This window comes from Monodelphis domestica, chromosome 1, assembly GCF_027887165.1.
Source record: "Monodelphis domestica isolate mMonDom1 chromosome 1, mMonDom1.pri, whole genome shotgun sequence".
Taxonomy (NCBI): Eukaryota; Metazoa; Chordata; class Mammalia; order Didelphimorphia; family Didelphidae; genus Monodelphis; species Monodelphis domestica.
In genome coordinates this window covers 183,389,312-183,408,152 of record NC_077227.1, presented here as the reverse complement: position 1 = coordinate 183,408,152, position 18,841 = coordinate 183,389,312, and the positions used below count along the sequence as shown (strand labels likewise).

General features: G+C 35.4%; 1 protein-coding gene across 4 annotated transcripts in view; it reads left to right on the top strand.

Annotated features, from left to right (window-relative positions):
* Window positions 1-18,841, top strand: part of FBN1 (fibrillin 1) — a 319,830-nt gene that overhangs the window by 240,386 nt on the left and 60,603 nt on the right. For all 4 annotated transcript variants that reach the window (XM_056810161.1, XM_056810160.1, XM_056810162.1 and 1 more), the window contains exons 33-43: window positions 4,042-4,164; window positions 4,300-4,422; window positions 5,176-5,301; window positions 6,934-7,056; window positions 9,928-10,050; window positions 10,473-10,637; window positions 13,147-13,215; window positions 13,312-13,437; window positions 15,286-15,408; window positions 16,134-16,292; window positions 17,588-17,659. In XM_056810161.1, the coding sequence (XP_056666139.1) occupies window positions 4,042-4,164; window positions 4,300-4,422; window positions 5,176-5,301; window positions 6,934-7,056; window positions 9,928-10,050; window positions 10,473-10,637; window positions 13,147-13,215; window positions 13,312-13,437; window positions 15,286-15,408; window positions 16,134-16,292; window positions 17,588-17,659 (1,332 nt within the window). The remainder of the gene's footprint in view (window positions 1-4,041; window positions 4,165-4,299; window positions 4,423-5,175; window positions 5,302-6,933; window positions 7,057-9,927; window positions 10,051-10,472; window positions 10,638-13,146; window positions 13,216-13,311; window positions 13,438-15,285; window positions 15,409-16,133; window positions 16,293-17,587; window positions 17,660-18,841) is intronic.

Sequence of the window (18,841 nt, the reverse complement as noted above, 5' to 3'; positions counted from 1 at the left end):
GGCTCCAGGACTGGCTCTCTTATCCACAGAGCCATCTAGCTGCCCCAATGCACCATTCTTGAGGTCACTCTGTAAGGAACAATTCATGCAATGAGTGTATTCACCCCACATAGTTAAGAAAGTCATAGTTTGTCATTAATTCAGCCCACAAACCTTTGGGATTGCTCTAATGTCAGGCATGAGAAGAGCCTATACCTGGAAGCTTCTCTTTGGTTTTAACTCAAATGACTTCCAAAGCCTTCCTGGGAGATGTCCATTGAGTAGTCTTTGTATGACAGAATGAGATAGAGTGAGGGACCAAGCCTTAAAGTTGAATGTCTTTGTTTCTGTTGACTTGTTCCATTGAGAATGGAACAAACTTGGCAGAGTTGGGGGAGGGAACATTTGTATAGAAAAAGATGTACTTGCCAAGTTTTGCTTTCTTTGGGTCTACGTTTCCCTTTGTGCTATTAAAGAGATGTGTGTCTGAATGTAATACTTTCCCTCTCTTCTTATGGCTCAGTTTCCCTCTATTTTATTTAGGATAGTATGGGGTCCATGTCTGTTTCTATAAAAATAATGAATAAATAATACCTTATTTTGGGTTATATGTAAAGGTTATGGAAATGATAATTTACACACACACACACACACATGAATTATGTACTAGAATCAAGTGAACAAGCAAGCAAGAATTTGTATGAGTTGACGGTATGGCGGGTAGACTGTACACAACACTGGAGATGGACAAAAATGAGAATCTCTGCCCCCAGAGGATCTTACTTTTTTTTTTTTTGGTCCACGATTTCATTATAGAAGATAGTATAGATTATATTCTGTAATCTAGGATAAAAATTGGGACTGGACCTGTCATTGGCACTCCAAAGATGAGATTTCCTCTGCTAAGGCAGGATAGTGCCGTCTTTTTTTTTTTTTTAAATAATTAAATAAATTAATTAATTAGTGCCTTCTTTACAATAAGTAATCTTTATTGGCTAAGGCACCAAGAGAGTTAGTGACTTGTCCAGGGTATCAGAAGTGGGGCTCTGTCTACTGCACCATGTTGATGCCATATTCTAGAAAGTTTGAAAATGGATCCCCAAACGTTGCCTCTTGCTGTCTCCCTGTCCTAGAGCAGTGACCTCTAAAAAGGGAGAAAATATAGCCTATGTTTGCTTAACTGTCAAAATATGATTTTAATTGTGGTTATTGCTTTCTCATAAAAAGAGCTCATCTTTCTTACTCAAGGAGAATGTTAAATGATACCAAGAAAAGGGATCTCCTTTTAAATATGTTACCATACTCTGCAACTTATAATCATATTTTAAATTTATATTAAGAACTGACCAGTTTAAAAAGTACTTTCATTTCACAGTATATCATTTGATCCTCAAAACAAGGCTGTGAGATAGCAGGGCAAGGATTATTCTCCTTTATTCACAGACAAGGGAACTGAGGCCCAGTAAGGTTAAGTGGTTTATAAAGTTGTATTTGGTTTAAGTTAATAATAGACAGAGCTAGGCGTAGAATCCTATGACTGTTATTCTACCTAAGGGAATTTTCAAAGTTGAATGTACACATGAAGAAACTGGATATGGAGACAGTTGTTCAAAGATGCTGGAAGGGAACCTTTTACTAGGAAATTTTTAAACTGATACCTAGAAAATAGAAAAGAAAGAACTCAAGGTAATTAGATTTCAGTGACTAAATCTAAACCCTTCTGTTTCATTCTGAGGAGTTAGGATGAAAACAAAAACAGTCTCCAGAAGAGAAATGAGCTTCAAGTATTGTAGTACACTACAAAGTATCCTGGACCAATTCAGGAGACCTGGAGTCCAATACTCTGGTTTTTTTATAATATATATAGTAAATCCCAAATAAATGGAATTAGTAAGTTAAATTGAAATTAGGCATTACCTAACTCCTTTGAGCCTCAGTTTTCATGTTTGTAAAACAAAGGGATTAGACTAAATGATCTCTGAGTTTTCAATCAGCTTGTAGATTCCCTAGTTTTCAAGTTACTTTAGGGTTGACAGTATTTCCATGACTTAAGTTTTATGATTCCAGCCCATCCTTCCATAGTAATCTTGAGAGTTTAAAATAGGAAAATTATGCCAACACTTAAGAGGAGAATAGTTAGGTTCTAATACTAATGTAAGTGTTTTTTTTTTCAGGGAAAAAGTAGTATTGTGTCCTGCTTGTAAATATTTAATGAAAATTGTTCTGTTAGAAAAGCCAATTACGTGAAAGATCACTTATTCTTGGGATTCCATTGGTTAGCATGTTCTTTCTTGCATCACCCTTTCCCCTTCTGTGGAAGGGCATCCTATTCTGTCAGACAGCTGAAGGTAGTTTCCAACCACTAAGGAATTAACTGGCCTCGAAAGAAATACAAATCACGATAAACCTGAAACTGATGAGCATATGTTCTTTTTTGCAAAGGTTAGCATTTAATATGTCTGCATTATATTCCCAAGATTATGTTACAAAAATTAAGCAACTGTTATGAGTTAATTATAAAAGAACTTTTCCATGAACATTCCTATTTAATGTTTATTAGTGACTTAAAAGATTTTTGGCAAGGCAATCTGGCAAGCTTTTTTTGGGGGGGGTTGTCTTACGTGTTCTCTGAAAGTTATAAGATCATGGGACTCTTTTAAAGCTTCTCTTTGAACATAGAGTATCTCATCAAGTATTTCCAAAGTCGTTTCAAAACTTTTAATTTTGCTTAAGTAATCAAAAGAGTAAACACAAGCTGCTTGTGTAGTTTCTGTTTCATGTCATTATTCAAGTGACCTCTAGAAATTCTTGTTAGCCTTTTCCTCCACTTCATGCCAAAATTAGCTTTCTTGACCTCCAATAAGATTTGTAACAGACATTGGTTTCCTGTGCAGGATGATATTATCATCTTACAAATTCCTGCTTCTGGTTAAAGAAAATGTGACTGTGTGATTAAGCCTTCATTGCTGTGTAGTAATATGTTAACCCAGAATATGTACTTCATACAAAGAATACACCTTGTGAAAGGAGGATCTAGTCTTTCTCTGATGAATTTTTCATAACTGTGACCTCGTTTAAATAATCCCCAACATCCCATTTACCATATTTAACAGATGTCCATGACTTTTGCAGAAATATTAGTTTCCTATGACAAAGAAGCATACTCAGACCTCTAGTAATGAATACATTTAAAATGTTAATAAGGAAATAGGGAAAATGATGCCCTTGAAAATTTGCTGCATCTACTTCTTTATATTCACATTACAGAACGTAAAGGTCATATATAAGGTTACAAAACATGGCCAAGCCAATAATAATAATAGAAAAAGAATGCATTTCTCTTCATACCCCCTATAAGTAATAGGAAGCATGTCTTTTTTTTTCTAATTGATGCTATATAATATTAGTGCCTCTTGTGTTTATTGGCTACTGTGCTTTCTTTGACTATTTCCAAAGAATCGGGGAAATTACTTAGGATCCATTGAGGGGACTATCTCTACAGTTTTCAAAACATATCTATGCAATAAACATGATTCTCTAAATGCCAGGTGTGCTTTCTAAAACTCAGGGAGAGGATCAAGGAATATGGAGGCTTGTCCCTGCCCCACAGTGATGGAAAAATAGGAACATATCAAGTCACTTTGTACTCTTAACTCATGGAGGTCTTTCTCCTTTAATAGTGTGAACTTGGTTTTCAGAACCAGAGGTCAGTAATAGCCTCATAGAAGAAATGAACTTGCGCATAAACATTTAAAATAAATCATGACCCATTGAAGTTTAATATTATCTTACCTTTGGAAAGAGACCATTTTTTCTTTTTTTATTAATATTCATATTCAAAAAGGGTAACTAATAATTGTCAAAATAAATAGCAGTTTACCAATTCCTTTATGAATTGTCATTTGAACCTCTTGGGCACATATATTATAAATACTGGTGTTACACTAATTTATCCTGTTTGAAGCAAGGAAAGTAATTCAGTGGCTCAAAAATCATGCCATTGAGGAAGTTTAAAAAAAAGAATTAGCTCTGAACACTAAAAACCACTCTCTATTTTTCCAGACATCAATGAATGTGAAATTGGAGCACATAATTGTGACAGGCATGCTGTCTGCACCAACACAGCAGGGAGCTTCAAATGCAGCTGCAGCCCAGGGTGGATTGGCAATGGCATTAAGTGCACAGGTGAGTTTGGAAATCTTCAAAACTTAAGTTGGTTGTAAGCTGCCTTATTAAAACCTGTAAAGGAAATTTAAACATATTTGGTGGAAAAGCATTTTGAAGGCTACAATGTCTTATGTTTCTTACCATTCCTTTTAGATTTGGACGAATGCTCTAATGGGACGCATATGTGTAACCAACATGCTGACTGTAAAAATACGATGGGATCTTACCGCTGTTTGTGTAAGGAAGGATACACTGGAGATGGCTTCACTTGCATAGGTGAGTTCTAATTTGAAGTGGAGCTTATTTTCATGTTGATCTATTGAGAACCTATGGAGGAAACAAGTTATCCATACATCTTTTAGTTTGCTAATTCATTATACAAGGACAACTCAATTACCATCTATTTTTCTAAGGAAATATTAGGGATTTAAAAATTTGATAATCCAAAACAAGAGATTGTGACCAATTTATCTAGGAGGTTACTAACTCTTAGTTGTCTTGAAAGATGCTCAATATATTTTTTTGCTCCAAACCTGCTCTGTATTAAGCATTCCTGCTATGGAAATTGCTTCCACCAAAATTGATCAGCAGCTCATTAGCTTAAGGGCTTGCCTTAATTGCCTGGGGTACTAAGAGTTTAAGTGACTTACTAATGATTATTCAGTTTGCATGTGTCAGAAGCAGGACTTTGGAGAATCTTATTTCAAGGTCCATCCCTCTATCCTATACCACCTTTCCTCTTGATCAATAATAAATTTATATAATGTCTAAAAAGTGCCAATTGGCTAATGAATAAGTTTACTATGTCACCATGAAAATCAGTTTATATATATTTAGAGTTTCCCTTCTCTGTGAACATAGTATTTTCTTGTTTTCTCCACTAGTACCTGAAGAGCAGAGATTGTTTTGGTTCTGTCTCTGCATTCCTAGCACCCTCACACAAAACTGGAACTAGAAGTAACTACCAGCTGAAGACTGACAATTAATAACCATGATTGTAACTATAAATTGATTTTTTTTTAATTTTAGATCTTGATGAATGCTCAGAAAATCTGAACCTTTGCGGAAATGGGCAGTGCCTCAATGCCCCGGGAGGATATCGTTGTGAATGTGATATGGGATTTGTGCCAAGCACTGATGGAAAAGCCTGTGAAGGTAACCAGTATGAGCGCTCTGAAGTCATAGTGACATAATAGGCAGTGTCAATGCTTTATTATTTTAAAATATGATGCACCCACCATACTTGTTACTCCACTGTGTTCTGGCTTTAGGCTAGAGCTCAGTTGGTTATGAGTTCAATTCCCACATGGGCCATTTCTTTTCATGAAGAGAAAAACTACTCTGTGGCAATAAACTGTAGGCTGAATCTTAGCCAGCACTCTTACAGATTCATGCCAGTGGTCATAAGGGAGATTAGACAAGTAAGTGTAGTTGACTTAATGCCAATTCATCCCCACTACTGGAATAAGAACTCCCAGTACATATCCTACTATTGTGAGTTGGAATGCTCTTCTTTAAATCTAAACACAATATCCTTTCATCTTTAAACACATTAAAAATAATTCTGTGTATTGATTTTGTAATTAGCAAACTGTTTGTCCTGTAGTCATAAGAGTAGTGCTTAGGTTCAAGAAATGAAAGAAGCTTGCATGTGCTTATGTTTTAGATATTAAGGAAAAATGAAACTGAATAAAATACGTGTTATACATCCGAGTATGATTTTCTAAAGTTCCTAATGTAGTTATAGCTTGTTCATGTTTACAGACACTAGGCTAAATGCACTCTTTAGATTTAATTTATGTCTCACTTAAAAATGAATATAAAATTTCATAGAACACAAGTACACTTTAAGAAAACTTTAATAGAAATGTGCTGTAGGAAGCACTATCTTAATTAGATGACCATAAGTTTGGGTTTTGTTTTCTCCTGAACCTAGTTAGCACTAGCATATATCTGCCACCAGAAGCTGACAGTCATCGAAAAGAAAATTTCAATTCTAATGCAAATCTCACATATATTCAATTTTACTCTCTTTAAAAATGTTTTCTTTCAACTGGACATGATGGCACATGCCTGTAATCCCTGCTACTGGGGAAGCTGAGGCTGGTGTGGATCACTTGAGCTCAGGAGATTTAAGCCTCAGTATGGCTCAAACTGATAACATGTTTGCACTAAGCCTGATGATGACCATCATCATAATCATTAAAAGCACCCTTTGTGTGGAGGGCATCAAGGTGGTAAATGTATAGAATGCTGGGTTGGAGTCAGGAAGACACCGAAGTTCAAATCTAGCCTCAGATAGTTATTAGCTATGCGACCCTGGGCAAATCACTTAACCCTATTTGCCTCAGTTTCCCCATCTGTAAAATGAGCTGGAGATGGAATGACAAATCAGTCCAATATCTTTGCCAAGAAAACCCCAAATGGAGTCATGAAGAATTGGATACATCTGAAACAATTTGTGTGATGAAATTTTGTGTGTGGCACTGTGCTACATATTAAAGAGAAAGGGCTACAAAATAATACTCTTATAATAGATTTGTAGGTTACACACAGCTATATATAAGAGAGAATATATGGCTTTAAAAATAATAGATGAAATTTCTCACTTCATAGAGGTGATGTAAATCTCAGGGAATCATCAGTATGTGACTGAACGTTGGAAGTATCTTAATGCCTGAAAAGAAGCTATAATGCATTGATGGTTAAAAAAATTAAGGCAGCTTATAATGATATTATCATCTTCAGCTTTAACCAATAATTTGCTTTTTTCTCCCCAATTCCCAGATATTGATGAATGTTCCCTTCCTAATATCTGTGTCTTTGGTACTTGTCACAACCTTCCTGGTCTTTTCCGCTGTGAGTGTGAGACTGGCTATGAACTGGACAGAACTGGAGGGAACTGCACAGGTAAGGCATTTCTGGGATCCTGTTGATATTTGTCATGATGCTTTCCATTTTACCAGATATTGAGGCTTAGGTAGGGTATTGATTGTGGAAATGTAGAGAAAAGATCCTGCTATGAGACATTGCATATGAAAAAGATCTTCAGAGAGAAAAACTAAATGTATGAGAAGAATAAATGAAAGAGAACGCCAAGGTTTTGAACCTGGAAGTTGACTGATTTTTTTCCCCTTACCATTATGGATAAGTAGAGACTCTGTGAATGGATTAGCTGTCTTGTCATTTGTGAACCTGTGGCGAAAAGGAACCCAAGCCATCTCCCAAACAGAAGGCTTTCTTATAGTCTTCACTGCTCCTGGGGTATGTTTCCATTTCCCACTAGGCAGGAAATCAAAGGATTCTCTTCTAGTGGCATTTTCCTGGGATTAATGTCCTTTTTCTTCTGTACTTGCCCTTCAGTGTTCTTCCTCCACCATGTTCACTCTAGCACAGCCCAAATTAATTAAATTATTATTACTCACATTAAATTATAGTAAATGTTTTACTTAACTGGGAGAGAAATCTCTTTATAAAAATTATCATGTATTAACCTAGAGGAACAAAGTCTCTAGATACTCATTTTATTTTGCCTTAACTTCACTTGCAGTTTAGCCTTTTAAAGTCATTTTTAGTTACCTTCCTGGTGCTACTTTACTTCCAACTTTTCCCACATATTCTTAAGCAAAGGTCTATGAATGATGTATTTTTTGACAACTATATTTCAATGTAATTGGTTTCTTTTACAATCCTACATATTTTATTTTCTGCATTTAAAAACATAATTGTGACAAATAGTTTCTATAGGCTTCATCAGACTGCCAAAAGAAACCACAACATAAAAAGAGTTAAGAATCTAATTCAAGAGGCAGCTAAGTGGCACAAGCCTGGAGTTAAGAGGACCTGAGTTCAAATCTTGCTTCAGACAACTCTTAGCTGTATAACCCTTGACAAGTCACTTAACCCTGATTGCCTAGCCCTTGTCACTCTGCTGTCTTAGAATTGATACTAAGATAGAAAGTAAGGATTAGACAAAAAGAACTTCATTCAAGACATTTGGAGGAAAATATATCTTTTATTTCTTTCTGGCCCTTAATTTCATGAAACTTCAAAACCACCTTCTTCTTAGCTACTAAGTCAAACTTAGTGAATTGCCTGAATTCTGCCCTCAGCATTATTTTGAACTAGATTTCTCTGGGCATATAATCTTCTAAACCAGAGGTATCAAAAGCACACCACCAATACTCCCAAATTAGAATATAACAAAATAATTTTATTTTTAACAACACAGTAGAAAATAATGTTAATATGTAGTTTTCCAAGTCAATTTGCTGCCCACAGGGATCCTAATGTATGGCTTAGTGGTTCCCCATTTCTATTTAAGTTTGATACCATTGTTCTCAACAACTAGAGATGCAACAAAGCAACATTCCTTAAACAAGAGCTGAAAATTCTGCTCCTTTATAATTGAAAATTTTGTGCTTAGTGTTCACTATCTGCCAGGACACTTTAAGACTTTAAACCATCATTGTAAAATACACAACTTTATTAATCACAAGACAAGTGGCTATACACCAGTGAGGGAGTTAGTGATAAAAGCATATGGATTTATAATGTGATGTTGAAAAGAGTATTAAGATCTTAGATTTAAAACTGAAAGGGACTTTAGAGATCATTCATTCCAGTCCTATCATTCTTCAGATGTGAAATTGATGCCCAGAGAGATTAATTAAAAATAAAACTGGTTATAATGTCATACTGGTGGTTAATAACCAACCAAGGATTTGACCCCTAGATCTTCAGTTTTTTATTTTTTATTAAAATTTTTTTTTAATTAAAAATTTTTTTTTATTTTAAAATTGTTCCACTATGCCATCGTAATTGTGCTAGGCAGCTATCTACCCCAACACCCAGCTTTGCCCTGTGACTTCTTCAGGGAACCGCCTTTCTCAGGCATTTATCTTTAGACCTCAGGATTGACATTACTTATATTAACTTAAGCATCTGTTAAGGGAAGGTTGTCTTGATCTGGAACTTGCCATAATTTTTTTAAAAGAGGAGCAGAACAAAATATATGTTTGGAAATGTTTCCATTTTTCCTCTTGTAGATAGTTTGTCTCCATACTTGGGCATTCTTGTGGATGTTTTGAATAAAAGAAAAGGACCCAACAGAGATAAAACATTCCAAAAAATCTCTTTTTGAATATATGAAATGCTATGCACATTCTTGGATAGGAACAAAATGGGAAACATTTAACAAAGTATTAGTGATGGGAAATATACCCTCTTAAAATGGGTAACAAAACATTAACTGGATTTTTTTACATTTACATTTGGATTTTGCCAGATGGAATCAAGGTCAGTTTGTGGGGGAAGGCATATTTTGTGACTACCTAGTTTCCTCAGGATAGTACCTTCAATTTTTACATGATAATTCATAGATATTAATTATGTGAATGTTTATAAATATATATATGTCCATATACATATTTGCACACACATATGTGTGTTTTAGAATTATAATTTCTATTTCCTGCTGAATTAGCCATGTAGCAGCATTTCACTTTTTATACCTTGGCCAAAATAGTTTTCCAGTTTACAAGATTATATTTTATACCAAATGTATTTTTACATGTTCAGTATGTTCTAGGGGAAGGACCCTAATTGTCCTAGGTCTATCCTTTGGTTTATTAATACATTATGAATTTGCTTCCTTAGATATAATTCCTAAACTTAAATTTTATATTCCATCTTACTTTTCTATGCCAAGAGTGCAAAAATATTCTCTAATATGACAAGGTTTGGATGAAGCATTAATTCTGTATTTTTTTTTTATCATAGATGTTAATGAATGTCTCGACCCTACAACTTGTATCAGTGGGAATTGTGTCAATACCCCGGGTAGCTACACCTGTGACTGTCCACCTGATTTTGAGCTGAACCCCACCAGAGTTGGCTGTGTTGGTAAGAGATCATTATACTTTTCATGGAATCATAGGTCTTTGTTTGATTTTTTTTTAATCCCCAAGAAATTTATTTCCAATTTAATTCATCTCTAAAACTCAGTAATGTCAAAGCTTAGAGACTCATCAGAATTGATTTACATTTTCAAATGCCCTTTGTTGCAACAGTATTCCCATTATACATTCCTTCAGTGTTCTGTACTAGTAATATTGTCATGGTAAGCCAGGTGGTTTTTCATCATTCTTTAAAATGGGTTTGAATTTTCTCACTTAGGATAATAACCTTATGTGAAAGAACATAATGACAGTGTTGTTTGTTCCATTTGAGTTTATAAAGGGAATTTGGATCCCTAAATGTTCATGGACATTGTCTACTTTCTTGCTTAGTGATCATTATTTTGTGTGTCTGTACATTTTGAATAGATACACGATCTGGAAACTGCTATTTGGATATTCGTCCTCGAGGAGACAATGGAGATACATCCTGTAGCAATGAAATTGGAGTTGGTGTTTCTAAGGCTTCCTGCTGCTGTTCCCTGGGTAAAGCTTGGGGTACTCCATGTGAACTCTGCCCTCCTGTGAACACATGTAAGTTGGCATCTACCTGCTTTTTATTATTATTATAATTTAATCCAGTTTTTTATTCCAACTCTGCAGGGTGCAGCAATAAAGCCATCTCAGGGGAAGAATTCTGCATCAGTCTTATCCTGTCAAAGCAGGGGTGGGAGGTAAATTCTCCTAGCACTACATAATCCCTTGAAAGGCCTCCCCATGTGAGTTTATTGCCATTCAGCCTATAACTTGCCTATCAGAAAATAGGACTCCATTAGCCTTTATTTATATTCGTAGGAGGCCAGGCACTTTACATACCATATAAAGGGTGACCCTATGTTCCAGGTGGATATGTTCCAAGGAAAACATATGGATTGATGTAAAAAAGTAACTTTGAAAAATAAACTCTTTGAGTCTGGATTATTTGTACACTATTGCTTATGTCTGAAAGACTCATCAATTATCCTGTTTTTTTTTTCTGTAATTGATTGATTAGACTTGTATTATATTGAGGAGACATAGATGTTTAGGGAGAAAAGCATTTGATTTCTGCTTGATCACATGGTTCCATGGGGATATGATTGGAGATGTAGATTCTAAACAATCACCCTAGTACAAATATTAATAATATGGAAATAAGTCTTGATCAATGACATATGTAAAACCTAGTGGAATTGCTCGTTGGCTTCAGGAGGAGGGTAGGTGGAGGGGAGAGTAAAAATATGAATCATGGAACCATAGAAAAATAGTCTAGACAAATTAAATAAAGAAATAAACTTAAAAAAAGAAAAGCAGTTGGTTTAAGAACTGTGAAATGGGTGGTTATATTTGATTTGTGGTGCATCTGATGAAGAGTATATAGTATGAATTGGGAGAGAGAAATGATAAAGACTAAGTACAAGTTAGTCCATTAAGAGTAGAAAATTCCAGAAAGAGGGATTGGGGATAGGGACAAGGATATGACAATAATCATTGTTATATGTCTAGTGCTTTAACATTTGCAGATCATTTTACATACATTCTTATTTGAACATTCTATGAGTTAGGTAGTATAAATGGTATCTTCATTTTACAGCTGAGGAAACTAAGACTTAAAGATTAAGTGACTTGTTCATAGTTTACAGAGATAATAGATGTAAGACAGAATTTAAATTCAGGACTTTCCTTGCTTCAAGTATGGCAGCATTAACTGGAAGAACAAAAGAATAGAAAAAGAATGGTTTTGAGATAGCATAAGAAATTCACATCTAAAAATTATAAAAATAACATATCTTTGTAGTATCTTATTATTTCAAATCTCATTTGATCTATGGGTAATAAAGGTCATTCTCAAAAGTTCTGATACAGTCCTTCATATATAAGAAGAAAATTTGAATTGAAAAAATTAAAGAAGAATTTTCAGTAAGCTAGGAAATGTATGAGACATTTTGCAGCAGGCATGACCATGAAAAGATTGGTTTTAGACAGACTAGAAAGGATAGAGAGGTAGAACAGATGATGGAATCTATGAATTATCTGTATGGGAAAATGGGAAATGATGAGAGCAAAAAAAAATAAAAGAAGGAAAGAAAGGTCTTTGTAAAAGCAAATGTCAGATTTTTTTTCTTTCTTAACTTTAATAAAATAACTTGAGGCACAAATCTGGATAAACAAGTGAAAGTTATTAACAGACATTTAATCTTCTTTCAGATGGAACTTAAAATTAGTTATAATGGATATGGAGTTTTGGACCTTGGGAGCAAAGGAAATCTGAAGGTCCACTTCAATGGAGTCTTAGATCTTACTATAGTAAAAAGTGGAAGTTATTATAGGGGAAAATACAAAGTATTAGAATTTCCAATCAGTCAACAATGAATAAAAAGAGGAACTCAGTGCTAATATTATAAGGAGAAGGAGACATAAGAGAGAGAATAGTTTCATCAAATCACTATTTGGAAAGGATTTGGAGGAAAGGACAATCTGCATATTAAAAGTAATCTGTAATTCCTGGGAATTCAAGACTACACACAAAGTAAGAATGGTCTTTCCTCTAAAGCATACTGGTTATATGATGCTTAGCAAGTTATTTAACCTCTCAGTGCCCTCAGGCTGCTCACTCAGATTATAAATTGCAAAATAATTGATAGACCATTGGTAGATGGAACTTTCTCTTCAGAAGCTCCCTGTGATGATAAAATCTCAGGTTAAAACCAGAAGAAAAAAATTTTTAGTAATGGTAAGTCAATTAGAGATTAATTTGTTTGAGGGCAAACAGGATAATCTAAGAGATTAAATAGTTAAGAGAGAGTCAGAGAGTCAAAGAATATAGGAAGGAGGCAGATAAAAAAAATAAGTACTGGGTTCAGAGACCAAAGAGAATGTGCCCCCCTACCCTCCTGTATTCATTGTGCAAAATAACTTTGATGTGAAAATTATACATAAATACTGAGGTAAGATGGGATCACCTAGTAAAGGTTCCTAAAAAAATCTGTTGTGAACTTAAATTTCTCATGATAACAAGGGATAAAGAATTTTGAGATTAAAAAGTTCATTTTCATTTTTGTAGCTGAATATAAGATTCTTTGTCCTGGAGGAGAAGGCTTCCGACCAAATCCTATCACAGTTATATTGGAAGGTAATTCTGATTTCCCCTCCTTATATTGTATGTGTTTTAGGTTTTCTTGGATACTTTCATGACACAAAAGTGATGCTAATGTTTTCATTTGGATAGATATTGATGAGTGCCAAGAACTGCCTGGACTTTGCCAAGGAGGGAAATGTATCAATACATTTGGCAGTTTCCAATGTCGTTGCCCAACTGGTTACTACTTGAATGAAGAAACCCGAGTGTGTGATGGTAAGTGGTACACAGGTTATGTGCAACAGCAGGGATGACCTCAGAAATCTGGATATAGTTACTAGTGTAACTAGAATACAGAGCGTAGTAGTTGTAGTCTTTAACATTGCATGTAACCAAGTAGGAAATTATAGTAGTGCATGTATTAACTTACTTTAAGTGATCTAAAATGGTATCATTTCTGGTTATTTTTAGTGATCTTTGTTCCCAGTGAAGCTAAAAGATATTTTTAGTACTTTGTGAAAGGAAGCTAGACAGTTTTTCACATTCTAAAAAATAATAATTTTTTTGGTCTTTATAGATAAATGTTATTGCTCTATTTTGTTTTTATGTCACCTTCATTTCCAAATTTATCTTGCTATGATCTCCCACTCAGCTTTCCCTTTTGACAAAGAAAAAAGAGAGGGAAAAGCAAAACTAAACAATGCATTAGTAGAGTTCAGTAGTAGGATCAGTGTTCTACACCCTTAGACCCCCATCTCTGCAATAAGTGCACAAGGCACATTCTCATATCTCTTCTTTGGGGCCAAGATTGATCATTATAATTACATAGTATTTGATTTGGTTTGGGTTTGGGTTTTTTATTTGCATTTTGGTCTTTTATATTACCATAGTCATATATATTGGGGAATTTTTTTTCTTATAGGATTGTCTTACACTCCTCCTTTCCCATCCCATTTTCATAATTTTCCTGTGCTAATTGTCTCTTGGTTCAACTTCTTTCCCTCCCTTATCATTTCTAACTAGTTAATTTACTTGTAAGGGATTTTTTCAGAAGAGAACCCTATGGTAAGCATATTGGTTCTTAGGCAACATAGCTATCAAGTATTCTCCAAAGAAAAATGAAAACTTTGTGACATCTTTAGTTTATGGGTCATTGGAAATTTTCTTGACCATAAAACTTTCAATTAACTTCATTCATTTTTACTGTTACTTAGGGAGAACACTAGTTGAACTAGTAACCTAATCTAGCATATTTAGCATCAGATTTATTACAAAGAGAATCCAAGTTCACTTCATGATGCATTAATAATATGCCATCCTCATCCGAAATCCATTGAGTACCCCTAAGATACATGGCACTACCTTAGAAGCTATAGGATTTATGAAATTAGATTCAAGATCTCTCAGCCTTAAAAGGGAAGATAAAATGCCTTTTCACAGAAATATCATGAAAGACAGTTGTAAGGTCTGTAGCACTGCTTTCAGTGAAAAATAGTTAAGATTTGGAACCTGTCACATTTCAGTCTTTCCAAACCCTATGCTAAAGTGATAGATCTGTTTATTAAGGGTTTTAGTATATTATTATTACTAAATAATTCTAGGAGATAGAAAGGTGAGGCTTATGGGGGAGTAGTGGTGTTGCCTCAAGTTTTATTCCCTTTGCTTCCCTAACAAAGCATAAACTGGAACAGGCAAGAAATCAGTGAACAAAAGACCCCATTTCTAAATATTCCATTAGTGTTGAGAAAGTTCTTCATCCAGTATTTGAAGGGACAGTGACATTGAGAAATGGGCAGTTCCATGGGATGAAATTACTTTCTCCTCCCCTCCCCCAATTGCATGTAATATTAATTTTCAACATATATATTTTCTGACATTATAAGATCCAAACTGTTTCCTTCCCTTCCCCCCACTCAGAGATAATAAGCAATTTGATCTGGACCATACATGTATTATCATGCAAAACACACTTCCATATTGGTAAGCGCACACTCCTACAAAGCCAAAACCCCAAAATAAAACCATAAATTCACTGATGTGAAAGATAGTATGCTTTCATCTGCATCCATCCAACTCAATAGTGGAATGACTTACTTTTAAATTTTACTTCTCTTTGGGTTACAGATGTAAATGAATGTGAAACTCCTGGTATTTGCGGTCCTGGAACATGTTATAACACAGTTGGGAACTACACTTGTATTTGTCCCCCAGACTATATGCAAGTTAATGGTGGGAATAACTGCATGGGTAAGCCTGAGTCTTTATTTGAAAATATGGTCTTTGTTCATTATTTGCAAGACATCAAAGCGACAGCATCAAATTTAGCTTGTTTACAATACCAGCCATCAGTGCTTAGAGCTGGACCACTCCTCCAGACTGATGCCATCTTTTTATACTCCCCATGGAGGTCATCCTTTTCTTGGGGCACCAAATGTTTGGCATTTTAGTAGCTTAGTGTGGGTGGGTAGGAGGGTTTTTTTTTTTAATGTAATGTTGGAAAATCCCAGACAACTGTTTAATAGTACTTCTTTTGTTTGGCTTTTGGGTGTATCTTTACACAATTATATGTGCAGCACTGACCTATGGTATTATAACATCATATGTCGGAAATGAGAAATTTAATGGCAAATAGAATGGAGCATTGTTATTAGGAGACTGGGCAAAGAATCATGTAAAGTTTATTAATGCTATTGTTCCATGATGACTTAGTTCTGTAGTATAAAGTATGAGGGAGGGAGTTTTTAAAGGCCTCTTCTAATATTATCACATTTTTGAGTGTAGAATATTGCTTAAGAGGTGAGGGGATTTTTCATGCCTTTGAAGAAAGGAAGAAAAAAAAAACGACAGACCAGTTAATTGGTAGCAGATCCCCAAATTTGAATGCATTCTTTAGGAAGTTTCTACTCATCAGGAATTTACTGCAGTTTTCCTGCCCATTGATCCTTTTTTCTTCCTTCTTTCCCCCCTCCCAGATATGAGAAGGAGTTTATGCTATCGAAATTATTATGCAGACAACCAGACCTGTGATGGAGAACTGCTGTTCAATATGACCAAAAAAATGTGTTGCTGCTCTTATAACATCGGCCGTGCCTGGAATAAGCCCTGTGAACAGTGTCCCATCCCCAGCACTGGTGTGTCTTCACTTTTCTTTTTCCTTTAACAGTGAGTTGTCACACAATACTCACAACTGTTCCTCTATTGATGGGAAAATCAATTTTGTCACTGGATAAGGAAGGTACATTGGTAAGAAAAACTTATACACCTAAGGCACACCCAAATTCACTTCTGATCCAAGTCTGCCCTGCTGAAAACTGGCACACAGTGTTAGTATTCAGTGTTTATTTAGTCACCAGGACTTGTAGCCACTACACAAAAAAGTTCTAAAAGCAGTTCTCAACTTCTACAGTGTTCATAGTCTGAAGAAAAAATTGGGCAAATCAGACAGATGTATATAACAAATAAATGAGTCATTATTATAATCACTGCAGTCCTTCAACATAGCTTAAGTGAATATAAAATGCTCAGCACTGAATAGGGTATTCATCTGTCTCTCCCACCCAGCCATCATTCCAAGAAATAGGAAAACATTGTCCTCACATCTAGGAGGGCAGCTTTTAATTTATATGAATCGTTTCTCCAAGAAGATCCTTTCTTCAGCCAACTGCCTCAACTTTGCCACTGTTTAGTCAAGAAGTAAAGAGACGAGACAAAGATTAATGGTAGCCTAGATTTTCTGTCATGTTTTAATATCTTGTACTTTACACTTCTTTAGAGTCTCATGCTTTCAACATTGTTTATTACAATGGCAAACGCAGCTGAGTAGCATACAAGATTCAGAAACTTAATATTTTAAGAGTAAAAATGCTACAATTCTGTGTAAGTTTTATACAACTTCTGTAGGAATTAACACAACCTCTATTTCCATCTACCATGAAGAAGGGTTCTGAAAAATACCACCACTACTGTATCAACCTTCATACATTTTATTAAGCATCCTAAATATCCAGCTTTCATTGTCAGCACCTGAGATGATTAGATTTTACATTCTTTGTTCAAATTCTTATCCTCACCTATTATTTTCTATGGTTCTTATACCAATGAGATGAAATTTATTTGCAGTTTATACTTAAAATGCTGTTAGAGTATGTGTATATATATATATATATCTCACAGTGAAAAGTTATATGTTAAAGCTTCATTCCTTTAATTCCTTAACAGGGTAACATGACACTACATTTCCCTCAATGCTCATCTTTAGGGATGTTGACAAAGCCTTGAAGACATAGTCAAATGGACTAAAATTTACTCTTAAATGTTTGATTACAAAGACTAAGGAGAAAGGAATCTTTAAAGTGTTTTAATAATATAATCGACTTCTGTAGACCATTCATTGCTTCTTGTTTGCATTTTGTTTTTATCTCTGCAGATGAGTTTGCTACACTCTGTGGTAGTCAGAGACCTGGCTTTGTCATTGACATTTATACCGGCTTACCTGTTGGTGAGTTAAAACAATAATCACAGCTCTTTCAGAAACTTATTTTTGCTTTTATATGAAGGAGAGGCAGGAAGCGTAGACACCCTTTTCTCAGGATCTTTTTATCCCCTTGAAAGAAAAAGACTTAAACCATACCATGTAGCTTTTATTCAAACACCAACTCTTAGTTTGAAACAAACTCTGCAAACATGCTTACTCCACCTAGCTGGCAACAATGCTTACTGCTCATGATTAAGGGAATTGGAAAGCTTCTCACTAAATTACAATCAAGCCTAGTTAAACCAGCCCTAGGAACCAACAAACAGAAAGTTCTGGGAGTAGCGCCAGAGTCCTTCCTTCTAACTAAGGCATCAGTTTAATCTGACTTTTCACACTGGTGCCTATGTGTATGTCATTAACACGAGACCTCTTTTCTGTTTAATTGATGAATGTATCTTGAGTAGAACCTGCCGTTGCTGGGTGCATAAACTTGGTGGAGACCGTTTACATCTCAAACCCTGCTTCCATAATTAGCATTGACCATTAAGGTCATAAGAGATGCCAATGGAGGTGCTTGCAGAACATTTAAGAATACCCCACACTATTCAGCCAGTGTAGATGGTGTCTTTTGTGGTTTTAAAACAAATAATACAGGAGAAACGAAACAGAGAGGTTTCTGCTTGTTGAATTTTTTCCTGCTGGATTTATGTTCAGTCTCCTCACCATGGAGCAACTGCTTTTCTTAGTGGGCACCACCGCTTTCTTCAGACTCCTTTCTTAATCAGTAAACTTGAATCAGCAACCGCCTTTCCAGTGACCTTGTATAAAAAAATCAAGGGCCTGATCCAGCCATCATCTTGGCTCCCTGAGTGCCAAATTCATATGGCTACACAAGCCGGGCAGCATCCAAAGAACTTTCATAGTTTGGAAGGAAAAAAAGCTAAATGACATTGGCATAAAACACCTGGCCCTCTCCGCTTTGTTTCCCCCCTTCCTAGACAGATCTTTTAATCTCCTTAGAATCCCCAGTCGAGGACAAGTGGCCAGTTATCATGGTGAGGGTCCCTGGGGTCTTTTACCCATGGATTCCGCGTTTGTTTACCTCAGGTTGGCCTGCCCTCTAGTGTTGGCAGAAAGCAAATTCTTTGAAGCAAGAGCTCCAAGGAGGTGTTTGCAAAGAGCAGGGTGATTTTAAAGTGTGTCCCT